This window comes from Mytilus trossulus, chromosome 4 (assembly GCF_036588685.1).
Source record: "Mytilus trossulus isolate FHL-02 chromosome 4, PNRI_Mtr1.1.1.hap1, whole genome shotgun sequence".
NCBI lineage: Eukaryota > Metazoa > Mollusca > Bivalvia > Mytilida > Mytilidae > Mytilus > Mytilus trossulus.
The window spans coordinates 5,804,573-5,822,612 of NC_086376.1; the positions used below are offsets into that span (position 1 = coordinate 5,804,573).

Below are 18,040 nucleotides of genomic sequence, written 5' to 3' on the forward strand. Positions count from 1 at the left end.
TTTAAAAATGATGAATATAATTAAATTAATATATATATAGGTCATAACAATGATCAAAAGGTGTACAATTGTTCATAACTAAATGTCACCCATTTAAATTTTTAAATCAATGATCTACAATATTATTCAGTGAATATTTTAACAAATGCATTTATACCCTCTATAAATAGCTTAAACAGTGGTATATTCCATATGCTTCATTTTAGGACGGATAGACGTATAACACATATTAAAATTGTGCGACTCATTTTGAAAATTCCGTTATTAATGGGGTTTTTTAAACCTTTCAGGAAATTGTATTCTGCTCACGATCCTAGAGCCAATATAAACGTACGGCGTACATTTTAACGCATTCTTTCAACATCAGGTATGCGTGAAATCAAATTTTGTTAGGCAAAAAGATATAAATACTTAATGAAAATTTAAATGAAAAGGATCAAATGTTAATAAACTTATCAAAACAGGATTAAAATTGTGCACGCCAGACGTGCGTTTCATCTACAATAGCCTCATCAGTGACGCTTCAATAAAAAATTGAAAAAGTCCAAATAAAGTACGAAACAGCCAAACAAATATGGTTTATCAGCTTAAGTATCTTTGTTAGTCTGCAAAAAAATTAAAAGTGATTATAAACTTAATACGGTACTGTTACACTACCAACTGGTTCGTATGGTGACTGACAATCGAATAGGAACGACACATCTCCAGTATAGTAATATAAAAGATGGAATACCGATTACAAATAATACTATAATTTCTCAAATTGTACTAACGGTTCTTTATCTTTCCTTGTAAAAAGAAACCATTTCCTTTCCATAATTTGTAACAATAATGCACGGATTATATGTAGCATTCCATCATCGTGGGGGTAAATCAACGCAGAATAAGTCCGTATTCTGTTGAACACTAAGATAAGGATAAACTGGTGTGTAAACTATTTTATCTTCTATATTATCTGATTCTTCTTCGTCTTCAATAGTCACTTTTCCAATAACACTCTCCATAAAAGACATGCAGCCTGAAAATAATAAATAAAACTACTGTTAATATTCTATACATAATAATTATATTATGTGTAGATGGCTTTTTGATTTCCTTTGTTGGCATATCTGATTTTTTTAGTATTAAAGATTATGATACAATGTTGACTGTATATTGTCTTGTTCGCATATTACTGTCTGTAAAATTTTAGTTAATGCGACTGTCATGCAGATGAAAGATTAAGTTAGATTTGTTGTAAAACCAGGTTAAATCCCCAATGTTCTGCTTAGGGATATGCCTCAACCAAGTAGGAGATATTGCAGATGTTTTCCATTCGTTTGATGTATTTGGGATTTGAATGTATGGCATATAGGAAATTTCGTCATATTGTTTATTTTTTTAGCGCATAATTTTACTATCCTTTTACGGTCATCTGTCTCTTTTTCAGATTTATATTGCAGATGATATTTACCTTGAGTATGCACACAATTTGACATATAGATACACACCTTTATTCAAAATTCAAGTGATTCATATGCAATCTGCCCTTTATATCTGTCTCATCCATAAGAACTAATATCCTAATAAAAGTAGTACTTACTTTTGGGATTTGCAGATACAATTAAACCATTTTTAACTTCATTTTTCTTCGTGTGTTTTTCTCCGTTTGTCAAATTAGGACTAGACGACATAATGGTTGACTGAGTTAATGATCGAATGCTCGATTCCATTGGATATGTCCCAACTATTAGTTCCATTCTAACAGGTATATCAAAGGATAATCCTGATGGTTGTATTATAACCTGAAATGATGAGTTTGACAATTATGCATTTGTATTTAGTCAATGACATCAATGAATGCGCCTGAAAACCTCATATCATATGTCATTATATTACATATACAACATGATGGTGCATAAAAGTGAGGCAAACGATACCAAAGAGACATTCAAACCTGGAAATCGAAAATAACTGACAAAACCATGGCTTAAAAGAAAATCTGAAACAGACAATTTTCAGTACCTGAGACACAACATAGAAAACAAAAGACTGAATAACTCAATCCCCCAAGAACCTATGGTAGATTCCAACACTCATGAATTGTACACAGAAGCTGCTATAAATTCTTAAGGGGTTGTTAGTTATTAGAGGTCGATTTGTGGTATCAACACCTGTCTATTGTAACAGACTGTTTAAAGCATTGTGGTTGTCTTCCCGTTAATATTAATATCATTAAATTTTTAAACAAATCCTTTAATTCAAATTCAATTTGTACGAAGAACCCACAACTCAAAAGAAGGTAGTCTGAACTTGCCATTTTGATCTGCTCTTCAACGAACAGTTTATTAAGAAATTTGCAGTTATTCGGCCAATTTTGTGATTTATTAACTGCAGAAAGTTCAGTACTGTTCACACCATAATAAGCCTGCAGTCAATTTCGAACTTTTCAGTCCTTGTTCAAACTGTTCAGTAGGTATGATGATTTTCCTAAAATGTACTGAATCTCGAATTTTCTTAACAGAAAATAATTTATTGTTTAGACTTTTGCAGATGTTTTAAGGTTTTCTTTACCGTCACAGACTAACTATGTATACGCTAATTTTAGAAACAATAAATCAGTATAGCAGCTTGCACTTGTAAATTTAAAAATGTTAAGAATTGTAATCGGATAACTATTGAAAGTAGGAAACCCAAAAAAGGTCCCCAAACAACCGATTAATTATTAAGTTTTTGAACAAACAATAGAAATACTGGAGGGTCTGGATGATAGTTCTGCAATTCTGTATTCCTAATTTGATTGGCCAATCTTATTCTTAGCTATTTTGTTTGTCATACTTTATTGTATTTGTTTGCTTATTATTTTCCATTCTGTAAATCTTATTATGTCTCCTTCTAAATTAATTTGACTTACTTCTAGAATGTAGGAAATATCAATTATATTACAGCCATTAAGAAAAGAAGGCGGGATGGACGGTATCAGTATCTTATCTTCGAGGACATCAGCGTCAATAGACTTTGATACATTTCTTTTCATATGCGCTATCACATTCTGGTGTGTCTTTGACTTTTTCTGGGAATGATATCGAACATTCTGTAAAATGAATGATACATTATTTAGTTGATGAATTTTATGTACTACGATATCCTACATGAACAAGATGGTTATTCATCACTTTAGAATTTACTTTCTTAATATATATGTTTACCTTAAAACTATTGAGTAGTTAAGATATTAGAACACTGAAATTTGTCTGACTATACTGACATTACCGAATAATGTCTTCCTTTGACATAATAAGTAGTATCTCATTTAACTGCTAAGTTGGGTTTAGTAATTTTTTAACATGATTTTCAGTTCTTATATTATGACGCCACTTAATTATTCCATAAAGAGAATAGAGAAACACTATCAAATATATTTAACTTCATGTTAATGTAAAAAATCTGGAACCCATATTTTTAGTGGTTGTTATTGGTTGCTGTCTGCCATATTTCGTTTATACTTAGATGGTTTTTTTATGATGTTGATCTTCTCAATTGAAATTTGTTTTGCCATATGAGATACTCCTATAGCTGACTATATGGTAGCGGCTTGGTCATGGTCTAATGGCATACAGTTGCATTACGTTGTTTAAATCTTTGTATTTGTTTTTTTGTTTTTTTTTTTTTTATCGCGGATTGATAATCTCATTGCCAATTTTACAACATGACCTTATTTCTATACTCTGTGGTATCTTAATAAAAAAAGTGTTATGATCGTACGATATGTTGTTTATAATAACCTTCATCAGGTATGGCTCAGACTTAACCTGTTGAAAACAAGAAAAAAATAAAGCGGTAAAGACCATAAATCCTAAAAGATAGAACAGTCAAACCAGTCTAAATCCGCTCTCCATTTAAGCTATAGTGTTAGATTTTCTTTGACAATACTAGAACACTTGATGTCGTGCATTTGCTGGATTACCGTTATAACGAACAGTCGAACATAAACGTTTTTTCACGATTGTGATTTCGGGCCAATTTATAGCTGATCATGTGGTATGGTCGTTGCACATTAGTGAAGCTAGTACGGTGATCTAAAGCTACTAATTTCTGTGTTATTTTGTCTCTCATGAAGCCTTGTATCAATAGCAATCTTACCACTTCTTATTTTATCTTTATATTTGAAAGCCAGTGAGGTAATGTTTTGTTTGTAGCCGTAATTAGACAGTTTTTTTATTTTCTGTTTTTGGTCGTGTTCCGTATTTAGTAATGTAGTCTGTTTCGTTTTGGCGAATTTCTACTTTCCCTATTTTTAAAAGATTTTTCTTCTTGATGGGCGGTTATCCCGATATCGTCAACCTGTCTATTTTAATTTCTATATCTTATTCCAACGTTAGTGTTAATACATGATATGTGATGTAAAACCTCAAAATGGCTAAACGTTTTTGAGTTTAATGATCTACTTACCATGTGCAAGTATGCTTTAATGACGGAAATCTTTCTCCGACTCAGATTTAATACTTTGGTAGTTATAGGAATAGCTTGACCCGGAACAAATCCTATGTTATCAACAGAGATTTTTACACTAATTGGATCTGACTTACAACATAAGCAACAAAATGTTGCTTCGTTGATGGCCTCGGATTTTTCCTGAAAAGAAAAAAAGTGAACAAATGAATGTTTTTGCAAATTAAGGTTTTCTTTCATATAACATATGATTTTAATTAAAGCAAAACAATATGATGTTGTAAAAATTGGCTTTTGCCTGTGTCTTTTTTTTTGTAATGTGCCATTTAGTTATTTTCAAATTGCATGTATGACGTGAGTATTGTTATAAATTGGCTATATACGACGTAAATGCACATTAACTCTGTTTCAAGTTTGTTTTTCCTTGATTTCAATTTGTTCTAACTGCATTGTAGTGATCTATTATGTACTGTTGTCCTTTTGATCTTGTCCATGATAACTGTCTGCAAGTCAGTATGATTGAATTTATATCTTCAGAAATTAATATAATACGATATAATTTAAAAGGTTGTCAGATTACTATCCTATCTCAGCTCAGACGTTTCCGAGATTATATATGTCCTGATAATAAAAAGAACACTTGTCGGATTTTTGAACTTGTCGATGGTGTTTCCATTTTAATCGTGACATTTTGACTGAGTCTTGATTTGCATGGCGAACAATACATTCATCTCAGGAGACAATTACTCTGCCGACGCATATCTCCTCATTTTCATTTTTGAATTGTGTTCACAATAATATTATTTTTCCTGCCTCTTTTCAAAGAAATACATTTGTTTTCCGGGCACGATCAACTGAAGACATCAAATTAAACTAAAAGCTAACTATAAAGACATGCAACTATATTTTTTTATGGATATCACACTTAAGATATTTCAAAATCTAATTGCTAACATAACTACATTCGGTATATATAAAATCAAAATATCCCATTGTTGACCTGGTTGTAAAAATCTAAACACTAAAATTTGTCTTGTCCGACTACAAAACACACGCAAGTATATGAAAGCTGGTTAGCACTTGAACAAACAAGCCATGAGCACTTATATCTCCACACTCGGGCAATTTGAATAACAACCAAAACAAAAAAGATATCACTCAATAGTATGAGCATCCGATAGATCCTGATAACCTTCTTCGAACACCACAATCGTTATTAATGAGATAATAGCCAATTTTCATGAAGACTTTTATTTGACAAAGGCGAAAATCGGTGAAAGGGTGTGAAGCAAAAATTGATTTAACAACATGACAAAATGTAAAACAATTTAAAAAGAAAATACCAATCCGGCATACAACAACTTGGTTGGTTACAAGCCTTTCTAGACTGAAGTAAGTTTTCCCGTTTGAATGGTTTTACACATGTAATTTGGGGGCCCTTTATAGCTTGTTGTTCGGTTTGAGCCAAGGCTCCGTGTTGAAGGCCGTACATTGATCTATAATGGTTTACCTTTTTTTAATTGTTATTTGGATTGAGAATTGTCTCATTGGCACTCATACCACATCTTCCTATATATATATGAAGGGAACGTTAACAGTTTCGATACAACGTGTTTGAATATTCATAACCCACATTTTCAATATTGCGGCTTGATTTTATTTTACAACTTAAAACCATGTAACGATTATATATGACAGTTGCGTAAATAAAAACAAAAATTAAATATAAATATGAATTATGCGGATTGAAATACTCATCATCAATACCAATATCAAATATATTCGAATATATTCTATTGATATTTAAAGTGTCTCAATTCACTCACAAACATTAAAAGACCTCAAAAGTTTTTGTTTTCACGTTGTAAGTATATTTAATGTAAAGAAGAAATGGGTTTTCCTATTTATTGTTCCAGGTTTAGGGATGTTTAAACTAGGACAATTCACTCTATGTCTTCCAAAAAAGGCCTTCAAGCATTCTTAGTTTGTTGTGAATTGATCTTTTAAACACATAGATAATCTGCCATATACGCATTTATGAATCCATCAATATCTACAATATTACCTAATGATGTTTTTGAATATGTTACAGTACCGTAGAAATTTAATATTTATTATTTATTTATTACAAGAGTTACTTTCTCGCATTAAAAAGGTACCTGCATGTGTTCTTATTAATAATTTTCTTTACTAATTATATAGCATCTCAATAAAAACAAACCGCTACGAAAAATCACCAGAACTTCAAACACTAAGAAATATGTATTTATGGTGTATTGAATATATTTAGTTCTTCTTAATAATTCTTCACTATCAACTTAATTGATTAAATGAAGCAAAACAACCATCTAAATCAAAACTTAAGTCATGCTTAAAATTCAAAGATAAAAGATGTAAATTTGCATGTAAAACAAATGAAGCTATCTGGATAAAAGTATTCAGTGATTAATGACATATATTGAAATTCTATGATAATATAAATCAACAAATGTCAAAAGATCGGAACTCTTGAAGTACATAATACTTAATCAATATGCACGAATATGCTCGACAATTTCCAGAATCTCTTTATTGACTGAACGGAGAAAGTATGATAATCTCTTACAAAGCCCTTTTAAAATCAACGATCATGAGACCAACTCCCTGTCAGAGTCTTACATGTATGCTGCATTGGTCACATTATTATTTTAACTTCATAACCCCTAACATTACAGAAATTGACAAAACAGCCTTAATTTGAGATGCTGTCATATATATTTATAAATGAGTCGCTGCGTTGCTGAGGAATACAGTTGTCAACTAGATGTCTTTTTTAAATATATAATGCGAAGTAATGCTTTGACATACATCTCATTTTGTCAATTACTATATGTAAGATGACAGTTTTTAATTTAACAAAATATATGTATGTAAATTTCAACAATGACAACGTCAGAGCGAACGAACCTTTTTGAACGTTTATAGCATGCTTTAATGTATATATGCATTTATCAATATACTAAAATGCAATCTTTAGCATATTCTACATTTGAAAATGCCTGTACCACGTCAGGAATATGACAGTTCTTGTCTATTCGTTTTTGATGCGTTTTGTTATTTGATTTTGCCATGTGATTATGGACTTTCCGTATTGATTTTCCTCTGAGTTCAGTATTTTTGTGATTTTACTTTTTGATAGTTCATTGATAACATTATGGCGTATCACAAACAAACAACTTGTTACGTCTCATTTCATTGGCCGAAAGATTTAAATACAACAACAATGTAGTCAGTGTGCACGTGAATTGACATAGGTGAATTTACTGACCTTTACTATGTTACTACGAACGTAAAAACAATGATTTGTATAGTTTACAAACCTTTGGTTAAAAGAATTAAAATAAATGTTTTGTTAACTTCAAATAGTGAGGTCGAAATATTATAGTGATATTTTGTTTTAAGTATATATAATATTCTAAGTTCTTTATGCATGCAGAAAGTCAAACTCAATTATCTTGTGACCCGGCATGATGAGAAATATAAGGATAAAATAAAACACATATGCCGCTTTTATACGGATGAATATATGAACCACTTTGAATTTCTTTCATACTGACGATAGTTTATAAGTATCTCATAAGAATGATCCATTACAATAATTAATGAGGGGTTGCACTGACATTCCTCTTTTATTATTTTCATGCTATAAACAAACACACAGTAGCTATAAGCGTACCATAAACGGAGGAAATTGTGTCCTAAAGATAAAAACAAAATAACTTTAATCGTATCATTTGTGCACCTGAATGAATTCAGTGAAGGCATGTTGTTGTAATAAATTGTTATGTTACATCGGCGAAGATTATTTCTTTTGCATGTGTGGAACTAATTATTAAATTAATACTTGTGAGAAATGTCGTAGTTTATAAGAAACAATTTTCGTTTGAATTGTGTTATATTGTCATTTCGGGGACTGTTATTGCCGGACTATGCAGTATGGGCTTTGCTCATTATTGAAAACCGTACAGTGACCTATAGTTGTTAATTTCTGTGTCATTTAGGTCTCTTGTGAAGAGTTGTCTCATTGGCAATCATATCACATCTTCTTTTTTTAAATATAAATGTACTGTTTTCGATTTTAAAGGGATGAACATTTATCTTTTAATTTTATACTGTAAGAATAGAGCTGCATAACATTGTTGAACTATCCGCTAAAGTATATGTATTATGTATTCGTATTTCAAATGAAATTCAAAACGAAACGTGTATGATAAACTGATAAACAAAATATCAAGAAATTAAGGATGACTAAATGCATGTACAAGAAGAAACTCACCTGTTTATCAATACATTTAAACCTGTTTGTTTCTATTTACATAGATATAGGAAGAAGTGGTGTGGATGCCAATGACACAACTCTCCATCCAAAAACATTTATAAAAGTAAACCATGATTATAGATCAATTTACGGCCTTCAACACGGAGCATTGGCTCACACTGAACAACAAGCTATACAGGGCCCCCCAAATTACTATTGTAAAACCATGCAAACGGGAAAACCAACGGTTTGATATTTACAATATATAATTTGCGTTCGATTTATAACCGAGATAAGCAGAACCTCATGAAGTATATCGTTGGAGTTTATAAACGACATTTAATCATCCCCTGTGCCATTATTGGCCATCTCCGTTTTTCTTAACAAAGCGTGGTTGGTTACATTATATGAATTTACTTACAATTTCGGGATTTTATTTTCTTCAAGTAAACGGAATCAGAAAAAAAATCACTATCCTATGTCGAAGTTAATTAATCAGTCAATTGAGTACAAGAAAAGGCAGGAGAAGCAACTTAGGGCAGTCAATGAAAAAATATGTGAATTGAGCTTTTTTATGCTATATTGAACTTTTGATGTCGTCCCTTGATTTAGAGGAGACAATTAAATCGAAAATTTTAACTGTTCAGATTTTAAAGTTTAAAATTTATTACCAATAAAACCAATGAATTTCACATGCACATTTATAAAAAAGCTAGAATTGATGTATGCGAAAACGACGATAGAAGCTTTAAACGACCTTGACCAGCTACCTGAATATTAATCAGTCCATTCAACGTTATTGTACGTGTGTTCCATTTTCGCAGGTGTGAATTCGAAGGTTTGAATTGACCAATGAAACCGATCGTTCCTTAGAGAATTATTCTAATAAAGTTTGTTTGACTGATTATGTCGCACGGCCTTTCGCGAAGCTTGGCCGCAGTTTAGTATAAAAATAATATTAGATGGACAAAATGGGAAAATGCACTTTTTTATGCCACATCAGAAAACTGTTTTTTAAAATAAATTTCATTCGTCCGAAGCGCTTTTTTTGGAAGTATCTTAATCAGGAACGCAAAGCCAAAAACTTGAAAGCCAATGATTCATATAAACAGAAAGAATTGATAAAATATATATTAAACATGTATACCACAACATATACAGGAATACAATTTATTCCGTTATGACTTTGTTAGCAAACAAGAAACAAACAAAGATCTTAACACATTTTATTAAAGGTCATTATTTGTTTTGTTTGCAACTATTCATATTTTTATTGTCCGTACTAAACGACGGACATTCATATTATTTCTTGACCAAGTCTACTATGATGTTGAAACTTAAGTTACATAAACTTTCAAATACAAGTTAAATATATTTAATGAGACTCTAATTTGTTAAAGCTGTTACCTTAGCGCGAGGATCTTTGTTCAAATCCAGAGGATTTATGACAGTGAAAGGTTTCAAGGTCGATATATCAGCTACCCATAGCTTCTCTAGGGTAGCAGAGACGTATGTCCGAACACGCCCTATGGATCCCTCGTATGTAGTTGGACATCCAGTTGGTACAAAGAATTCAAACGGAAATTTGTGTACACCTTGTGGAAGATAATGGGTTTCTGCTTTATTAGCACCTACAAATATGAAAATGTCTATATTAGAACAACCTAAGAATCGTGTTCAAGAAATTATTAACAGAATGCTGACTGGAATTCTTTTAATGACATACCCGTGAAACGTTCTTATAGTAACCAGAAAGACAGTCACCTGTCATCTCTTTTTATCACTTCGTTTCCAGATTATTGGAAGCCGTGATATAATGATTGACGGTATTAACCGCAATTCTTTTTCCAAACATAATATTTTTTTCTCCCAAGATTGAAACTCAAAAAATATTTGTTTTCTGAAACTCTTTCGTCTTTATTGCTTTGATCATCTAATTAGACAAGGAATCAAAACACAAGTTAAGAAGATCAGTTTAACCAAAAATAATAAAACACGTCATGATGCTTAGCAACCATTATCATTTGTTACTCTAGTGTTATCTTCACCAAGTTTTCAACACATATTATGGTTGAGATAATGCATATTGAAAATAATTCGTAACATCTGAGTATAGTATTTGTAAATTATTGCGGTTTAGACAGACATAATTGACATTTTCTAGCACTATTTATTATCTTAAGTTAGCAATATTGTGTAATATGACGTATTTGAAAGATGAAAAGACCGATATAATCACCAACAAACATGTATTTTTATTGCTACCTCTAAGTTCATATTGCACAGATTAGTACGTTCTGTATCTTACTAGAAAAAACGATTCAATTATACTTATAGGATAGCTTAGAAAATTGAAAAATTGCCACCTGGACCTCCAATATAGTAATGTATTTGCCTGATGTGGGGTCTGCTATTTAGGTGCGTGTGATGTAAAAGAAGTCGGACGTTGAATATCTAACACATGCAATGAGGGGTAGATAAGTATAAAGTCTTAATTTAACCCTTTTAAAAAAATAACCCTTGTGTCACAGTACTATTGAAATTCCCTGGACATGTCCCCTGTCAATATTTCAAAATGTTTGCCTTTTTATCTCTAAAAAGTTGGTTTTGATTGAATCATCTACAAATTGATCGTAAATTGTTTGGGATTTATAGGATATCCACTTAGTCTTTGATTTATAGTTAATTGCAAAGAAGTTATATTCTTTAGAAACGAAATTAACGAAATTGTGATATTTACCTGCAATTGATCAAATAAAACAGAAATGCAATGGGCAATGTAAATCAAGGATTGATGAAATGTACTATTATGAAACCTTCTCCTATATATATTATTACCTTTTCATTGTTATCAGCTTATTTCCCAGTTTGAACAGATCATGAATTGTGGTGGAATAAAATATATTTTAAAGAAAATATTCTGCATATTTTCAAGCTCGTCAAGATCATGATACAATGAACGATACTATGATGCATTGTTAAGATTGTGTTTTACTACAACAGTGCAAACATTAAATGTGTTGTGCATCATTCCAGTTGAGGTAATGTAATCCATTCAAAAACACGTTAATGCATAGATATGATCGTATATCCAATAACTCTTAAATAAAATTTTGAAATATGTTGTTAAATAAAGTACTTTATTCTAATTTAAAATGTCACTATGTTATCTTGTGACACGGTATTGACCTATTTGATCACAGTTGGAATTATTCTCCTGATAGACTTGCGATTTCAGGCTTGATTCTGTTTGTTTAAGGATTTCATTTAGATTAGTATGAATTAATGAAACAATTTTACGCCATACTTTTCCAATACAATAGGGAAAAAGATCAAAGATGAAGTTATTTGGTCGAATAAATAAATTGAAAAGCGTATGTATTCTACATTAAACACAAAAGAGGTTGGTGTAAGTGCATTGATGAAACATACTTGTGAAACGTAAAACAGATTTACAATTGATTGGAATTTTGTGTGTGTTTTATTTTTTTCCTTGATTGATCCTAAACTTCAATGGAAACTACAATAGACAAATACTATTCAAATTTCAAACGCACATTGAATTTCACTCAATAAGAATAAGAAAACAAAGTGGCGATATATCTGTTCTTCTTCAGTGCTAACCTTTCATAGTGATACATATACATTTCTAAACAAATGAAAAAGAAACAATGAGGTACTTCCAATGTACAACTTTTATGTATTTTTCGGGAAAATTCGATGGCCTTTTAACTATTAATTAAGAAACCCGCTTTAAGGGCCGTATATGTTATTGTAAGTTAACAATTGTTTCCATGAATTATGCTATACTGTGATTATATTGTTTTATACATTTGGTTTGTTCTGGATTTGCCTTATTTGGAAACCATTACAAAACTTTATAATCCAGGGCTTTATATCATGCTAGCTGTATGATCAACATGAAACTCAAAATGATAAAACAGTCCAACGTCAACCTTTTTAAAAGGATTTTGAACCAAATTTTCCTAAAACTTCTTAAAATATAAGGGAAAAGTTGATGTTTGTTGCGGATCATGTAATGGCCAAATTTAGAATAGTTGGTTGATCATACCCGATAGTCAACAATCCACGACATCGGCTCATTGCAAACAGATCAAAAACAAAGCTTTATGAATATAATGATACTACTCTTTATTCTCAAATGTTTATTTTTTTTATCCTTTTTTCAGCTGCATACATTAATCAAACAAGAATTGAATGGTTTGAAACCAGGTCGTTTGATATTTACCTCTACGTTTTACTTTTTATCTACCTAATTTGTAAGACTAGTTACGGAATAAGCTTGCGAAATTATAATTTGCAAATACTCTGACAACCTTAATGAGTAAACATCAAACTCTCAAACAAATTAATTTTGTGACAAATATTTGATTTGTTCGAAATGTCAATAGATCTTGGAGCGAAAATGCGGATGGACAATTTTTCTTCTTAATAAGCAAACAGTAAACGCAGTGATTGTAATTATTTTGTTTTCTACAAATAAAAGTTGAGAATGGAAATAAAGAATGTGAGACAATAAGCCGACCAAAGAGAACAAAACAGCCGAATACACACATTAAAATAAATCCCCCATCCAGACGAGGGCTTTAGCTGACATACATTTGAAAGGAAACTTCAAAAGAATGTTATTAGTAGAATACGCTTCAATAGTTTTTTTTTTTAAATTTTATTAAACAATGAAACTGACACATATACTGTCATTATTTCTGATCAATGTATGTCCAGTTCAACCAAAGTCTGAGATTTGAAGCATATCTGGTAAAAGATTCTACTGTAATTACAGTTTTCGCCAAAAGATATGTGTGTCTATATTTATTATATATAAAACTTATATTCTTCCTATGTTAATGAATTATTCCAAACAAGATGATGATGAAAGTTTTCCATGACTTTAAAAAGGATTTTCATCAACAAACAATAGAAAATATAGCTTTTGAGTATGCAAATTGATAAACAGAGGGACGAAAGATACCAGAGAGACAGCCAAACTCATAGATAATAACGGACTTTTCGTTCTGAATTTTCCTTTTTGTTCAATATTTCTGTTATTTTTCTTTTAATAATTTAATCTTATTAGCAATGTTTTTTGGAGCTAACAAGTGTTATGATAGTCATTTGCCGTACGGTGACCTATAATTGTTAATGTTTGTGTCATTTTGGTCTTTTGTGGATAGTTGTCTCTTACTACATCTTCTTTTTTATATTTTCTTACATAGTAGATTGCATCTGTTTGATTTGTTTGAGCTTTGGATTTTGACATTTGGGGAGGAACTTTCCGGTTTGAATTTTCCTTTAGTTTTTTTTATATAGATCTTGTGAGTACAGTAGCACCGACTACAGAGTTGATGATACCATCGGGAACTAAAAGTACACCAGCAGCATCAACCGATCAGAATCGAGAAATACAATTAAAAGATAACATGTAGAATGAAATGATAAATATATATTGTTTAAATCATTAAATGCCTGAACTAGTATGTAATATTCGTTTAATCTATATAAAAAAAGCATGTGAAGAGTATCATCTGTTAATCTATTCATTAAAAACTTCATGGTACTGCTGTAAATACAAGGTCATACATATTTCTGCAACGCACATATGTGTATTATTAATGAGTTCCCATTTATATTAAACACATGTTCATGTTGCAAACCAAAAAGTACGAAAAGCCACAACACACATATATAGACAATCATATAAAGTATGTTTTAAGTACTTGGAGAATAAAGTGACAACATTAGAAATTAACATACAATTATTACTATTGATGTATCGTTGGATTTTTGTTTTTTTACAATGTTTTTGATGGATTCTGAATAAAATGTATTCCTTGATACTTCCTAAATTAGAAATATTATTTGTAGAACCGAACGTGTAACGTTTTAAAAATTAATGTCAAAAAATGTAAATAGATTAGAAAAAAACCAAAAAACCTTAACATGCGTATAGACTGACAGTATGTAAACTGTATTATTTATTAATTACATTACATGTGCGTTTCATAAGAATCCTCACTTTTGATTGGCTGGTAACAATAATATTTTATTTCGGAATCATAATGCATCATTTTAAAGAGCATGAGCTTCACGTGACAAAGTCACAAAAATGCAGAGGAAAACAGAAAAAGAATTTGATATTTTCAAATTCTGCGCTTTATACAATATGTACTTCGGACAACGCTTTTAAATACAATTACGTTACTTGAAGTTTATGCATTAGCAACCGAACATGTACCTGAAAATATACCTTTGCACTCTGATCTCTGCTGTTTAAAGAAAAATAAAACAGGCAAGGTATGCCCACTATTTCAGTAATATAGTCAAACGTTATAGGTGTAATACCAACAAATCATGGTACGTCACATCCGGTTGAATAGGAAAATAGGTCGAAAAAAAATATTCCCTTGAACTTGACAGTTAACTAATCCTACATTTTATTGCAGTAAAAGATTTCTGTGTCATAAACATTTGTCTTGAGTATTCCCAAGCACCATCATTTTTTATTTTGGATTTCTATAGAATATTTTGTAATTTTGAGGTTACATGGTGACTAAACCTTGTACACAGATAAAATAAGAGGAGACATTTGATTGATTAACTTCCAGTGATGTTTTTTTTTCTTATATGCAATGAAATGTTATGTGATCGTTTTTCTATTGTACTGTACAGGATAAAACTTTACTCCTGCCGAATATTTCTTTATTTGAAACAAAGATAAATTCTACAGATTTGTTTGAAAGGTGCAAATTTAACAAAGTCTACATGTAATAGAGATAAATCAATGGTGGTATTACACCTATATTGGAATTACAATGTAAATAATACTGCTTACGTCGGTATCCTTATACCTTACGTTTAGCACGTCTATTATAGCGGTTTGTCAGGCATTAGATTAAGAATCAGAAATACTACTGTATAAAGTAAAAATACCATAAAAACCACTAGAGCAGTATATCGGTCAAACTATATCTATAGATACATTTAAACGCTTGGTAACATGCGAGCTTACTATCGTCTCTCTTCATTTCACAAGATATAAGTGCGTTCGTATCAGATTATTAAATCATCTAAGACTCTCTCAGGTGAAATTGACTCTTACTAATAATTTTCTGTTTACGCCCTTTTTATTGGTAGATCCATATGTTATCTGCTTTAGATATCCTCCATACCTGATAGTTATTTAGAACAAGTATAGAATGTTTATAAACAAAAAAACAATTAGGAGTTAAAGGTCTTGACTAATGAAATGTGCTGCGTTTATGTCTTCATAAATGAAACTAAATTCATTTAAATGTGACCGTTTAAATGTTGCTCGAAAACAAATACGCATAAATAATCTGCAAATCAAATGTCTAAAACGTACTGTTTAAGTATTTTTAGATGTCAATATTAGACGAAATGTATTTATAAAACTGCCGATTTTCTGATGTTCAAGTATTTTTCGTTTGTTTATATGTTAGTATTCGCTTTCATCTTTGTATTTCTTTAGTTTGCTTTTCTTATTCGATTTACTACCTGTATTATTTATAATGGTGTACATTTCCTAATGTTATTTGCTAATAAAGTTTTTATTTTCAATTTTACCTCTTTTTTTTCAAACATTACATCCAATTGATTGATTTTAAATACAAAAAGTATGTTCTTTAAATTCTACAAAGATTTTTATCACTGAGGAAATATGTTCAATAAACATTTAATTAGTTGTGTTAGAATAATGTGCGTTATTTCAATAATGGTTTTAATTGTTGCAAAAATTATTCGTATTGCAATCTTAGTTGATTATTCTTGCTCGTTGGAGTGAATCTATATTCTTTTATATGTTTTAGAACATAATGTTAAAAATCAAAACGTACTACTTTCAAAATTCACAGGATGCTGAATTGACAGCTGAAATTTCCATAGAAACATGCTTGTTCAACAATAACGCAATATTTTTGCATTTAATATATTGTACGTTGCTTTTACCACAAATGATTTATTCACTTCAGGTATTGCACATGGCTTAAATCAAAAATGAAACATGCTGCTTCTGAAATTATGTCGAAATATGTCTACAAATTGTCAACTTTTCTCGGTAGGTTTCGTGGCAACAACTTTTTCCTAGTCATTTTTTGCTTGGTTTATATACCAGTAAGCAGTTATCAAAGGTACAAGGATTATGATTTAGTACGCCAGACGCGCGTTTTGTATACAAGACTCATCAGTAGCGCTCATATCAATATATTTCTAAAGCCAAACAAGTACAAAATTGAGCATTATGATTCCAAAATTCCAAAAAAAATGTGCCAAATACGGCTAAGTTAAGCTATGCCTGGGATAAGAAAATCCTTAGTTTTTCGTTAAATTCAAAAGTTTTGTAAACAGGAAATTTATAAAAATGACCACATTATTGTTATTCATGTCAACACCGAAGTGTTGCTTTCTGGGCTGGTGATACCCTCGGGGACGAAACGTCCACCAGAAGTGGCATCGACCTAGTGGTGTTTACATTTTCAAAGGCACAAGGATTATAATTTAGTACGCCAGACGTGCGTTCCGTCTACATAAGACTCACCAGTGACGCTCAAATCAAAATATCTATAAAGCCAAACAAGTACAAAGTTGAAGAGCATTGAGGATCAAGAATTCCAAAAACGTTGGGCAAAAAAACGGCTAACTTAACCTATGCCTGGGATAAGAAAATCCTTAGTTTTTCGAAAAAAAATCAACAAGTTTTGTAAACCGGATTTTTTTAAAAAATGACCATACATGATGTTTGGTTGCATAAAGATAGAACACATTACCCTTTCGGAGCACCTTCTATCATCACTAGTTTTTGGTGGGGTTCTTGTTGCTTATTCTTTATTTTTCTATGTTGTGCCATGTGTACTTTTATTTGCCTGTTTGTCTTTTTCTTTTTTAGCCATGGCGTTGTCGATTTATGAGACTGGTATATGTCGTCCCTCTTTTTGTTCTTGTTTGGCTTTATTAATATTTGACATGAGCGTCACTGATGAGTCTGATGTAGACGAAACGCGCGTCTGGCGTACTAAATTATAATCCTGGTACTTTTGATAACTATTTAAAGATTTACATGCATTTCACACACACAAAAAAATCACACTTAGATTGATCGTTAGTCATGAATAATTCAGTATACTTTTTAAGAAATTTTTATTTTGAAACTGTCACAGACACAGATTAGCGTGTCAGTTGTAAGCAACGATAATAATTTCATTTTGTGATATCAAAATGCTATTATTTTTAATATGAGAATCAAGGGTTATATAAGGGATGAACAACTAATTAAAT

At 30.9% G+C, this 18,040-nt stretch overlaps 1 protein-coding gene across 1 annotated transcript in view; it reads right to left on the reverse strand.

Moving 5' to 3' along the window:
• LOC134714542 (arrestin domain-containing protein 3-like) overlaps positions 1 to 18,040 on the reverse strand; it is a 47,799-nt gene continuing 29,759 nt past the window's right edge. The window contains exons 3-7 of the mRNA XM_063575875.1: positions 10,136 to 10,359; positions 4,432 to 4,614; positions 2,894 to 3,073; positions 1,583 to 1,784; positions 1 to 1,018 (exon numbers count right to left, since the gene is read on the reverse strand). Of these exons, the coding sequence (XP_063431945.1) occupies positions 858 to 1,018; positions 1,583 to 1,784; positions 2,894 to 3,073; positions 4,432 to 4,614; positions 10,136 to 10,359 (950 nt within the window). The 3' untranslated portion in view covers positions 1 to 857. The remainder of the gene's footprint in view (positions 1,019 to 1,582; positions 1,785 to 2,893; positions 3,074 to 4,431; positions 4,615 to 10,135; positions 10,360 to 18,040) is intronic.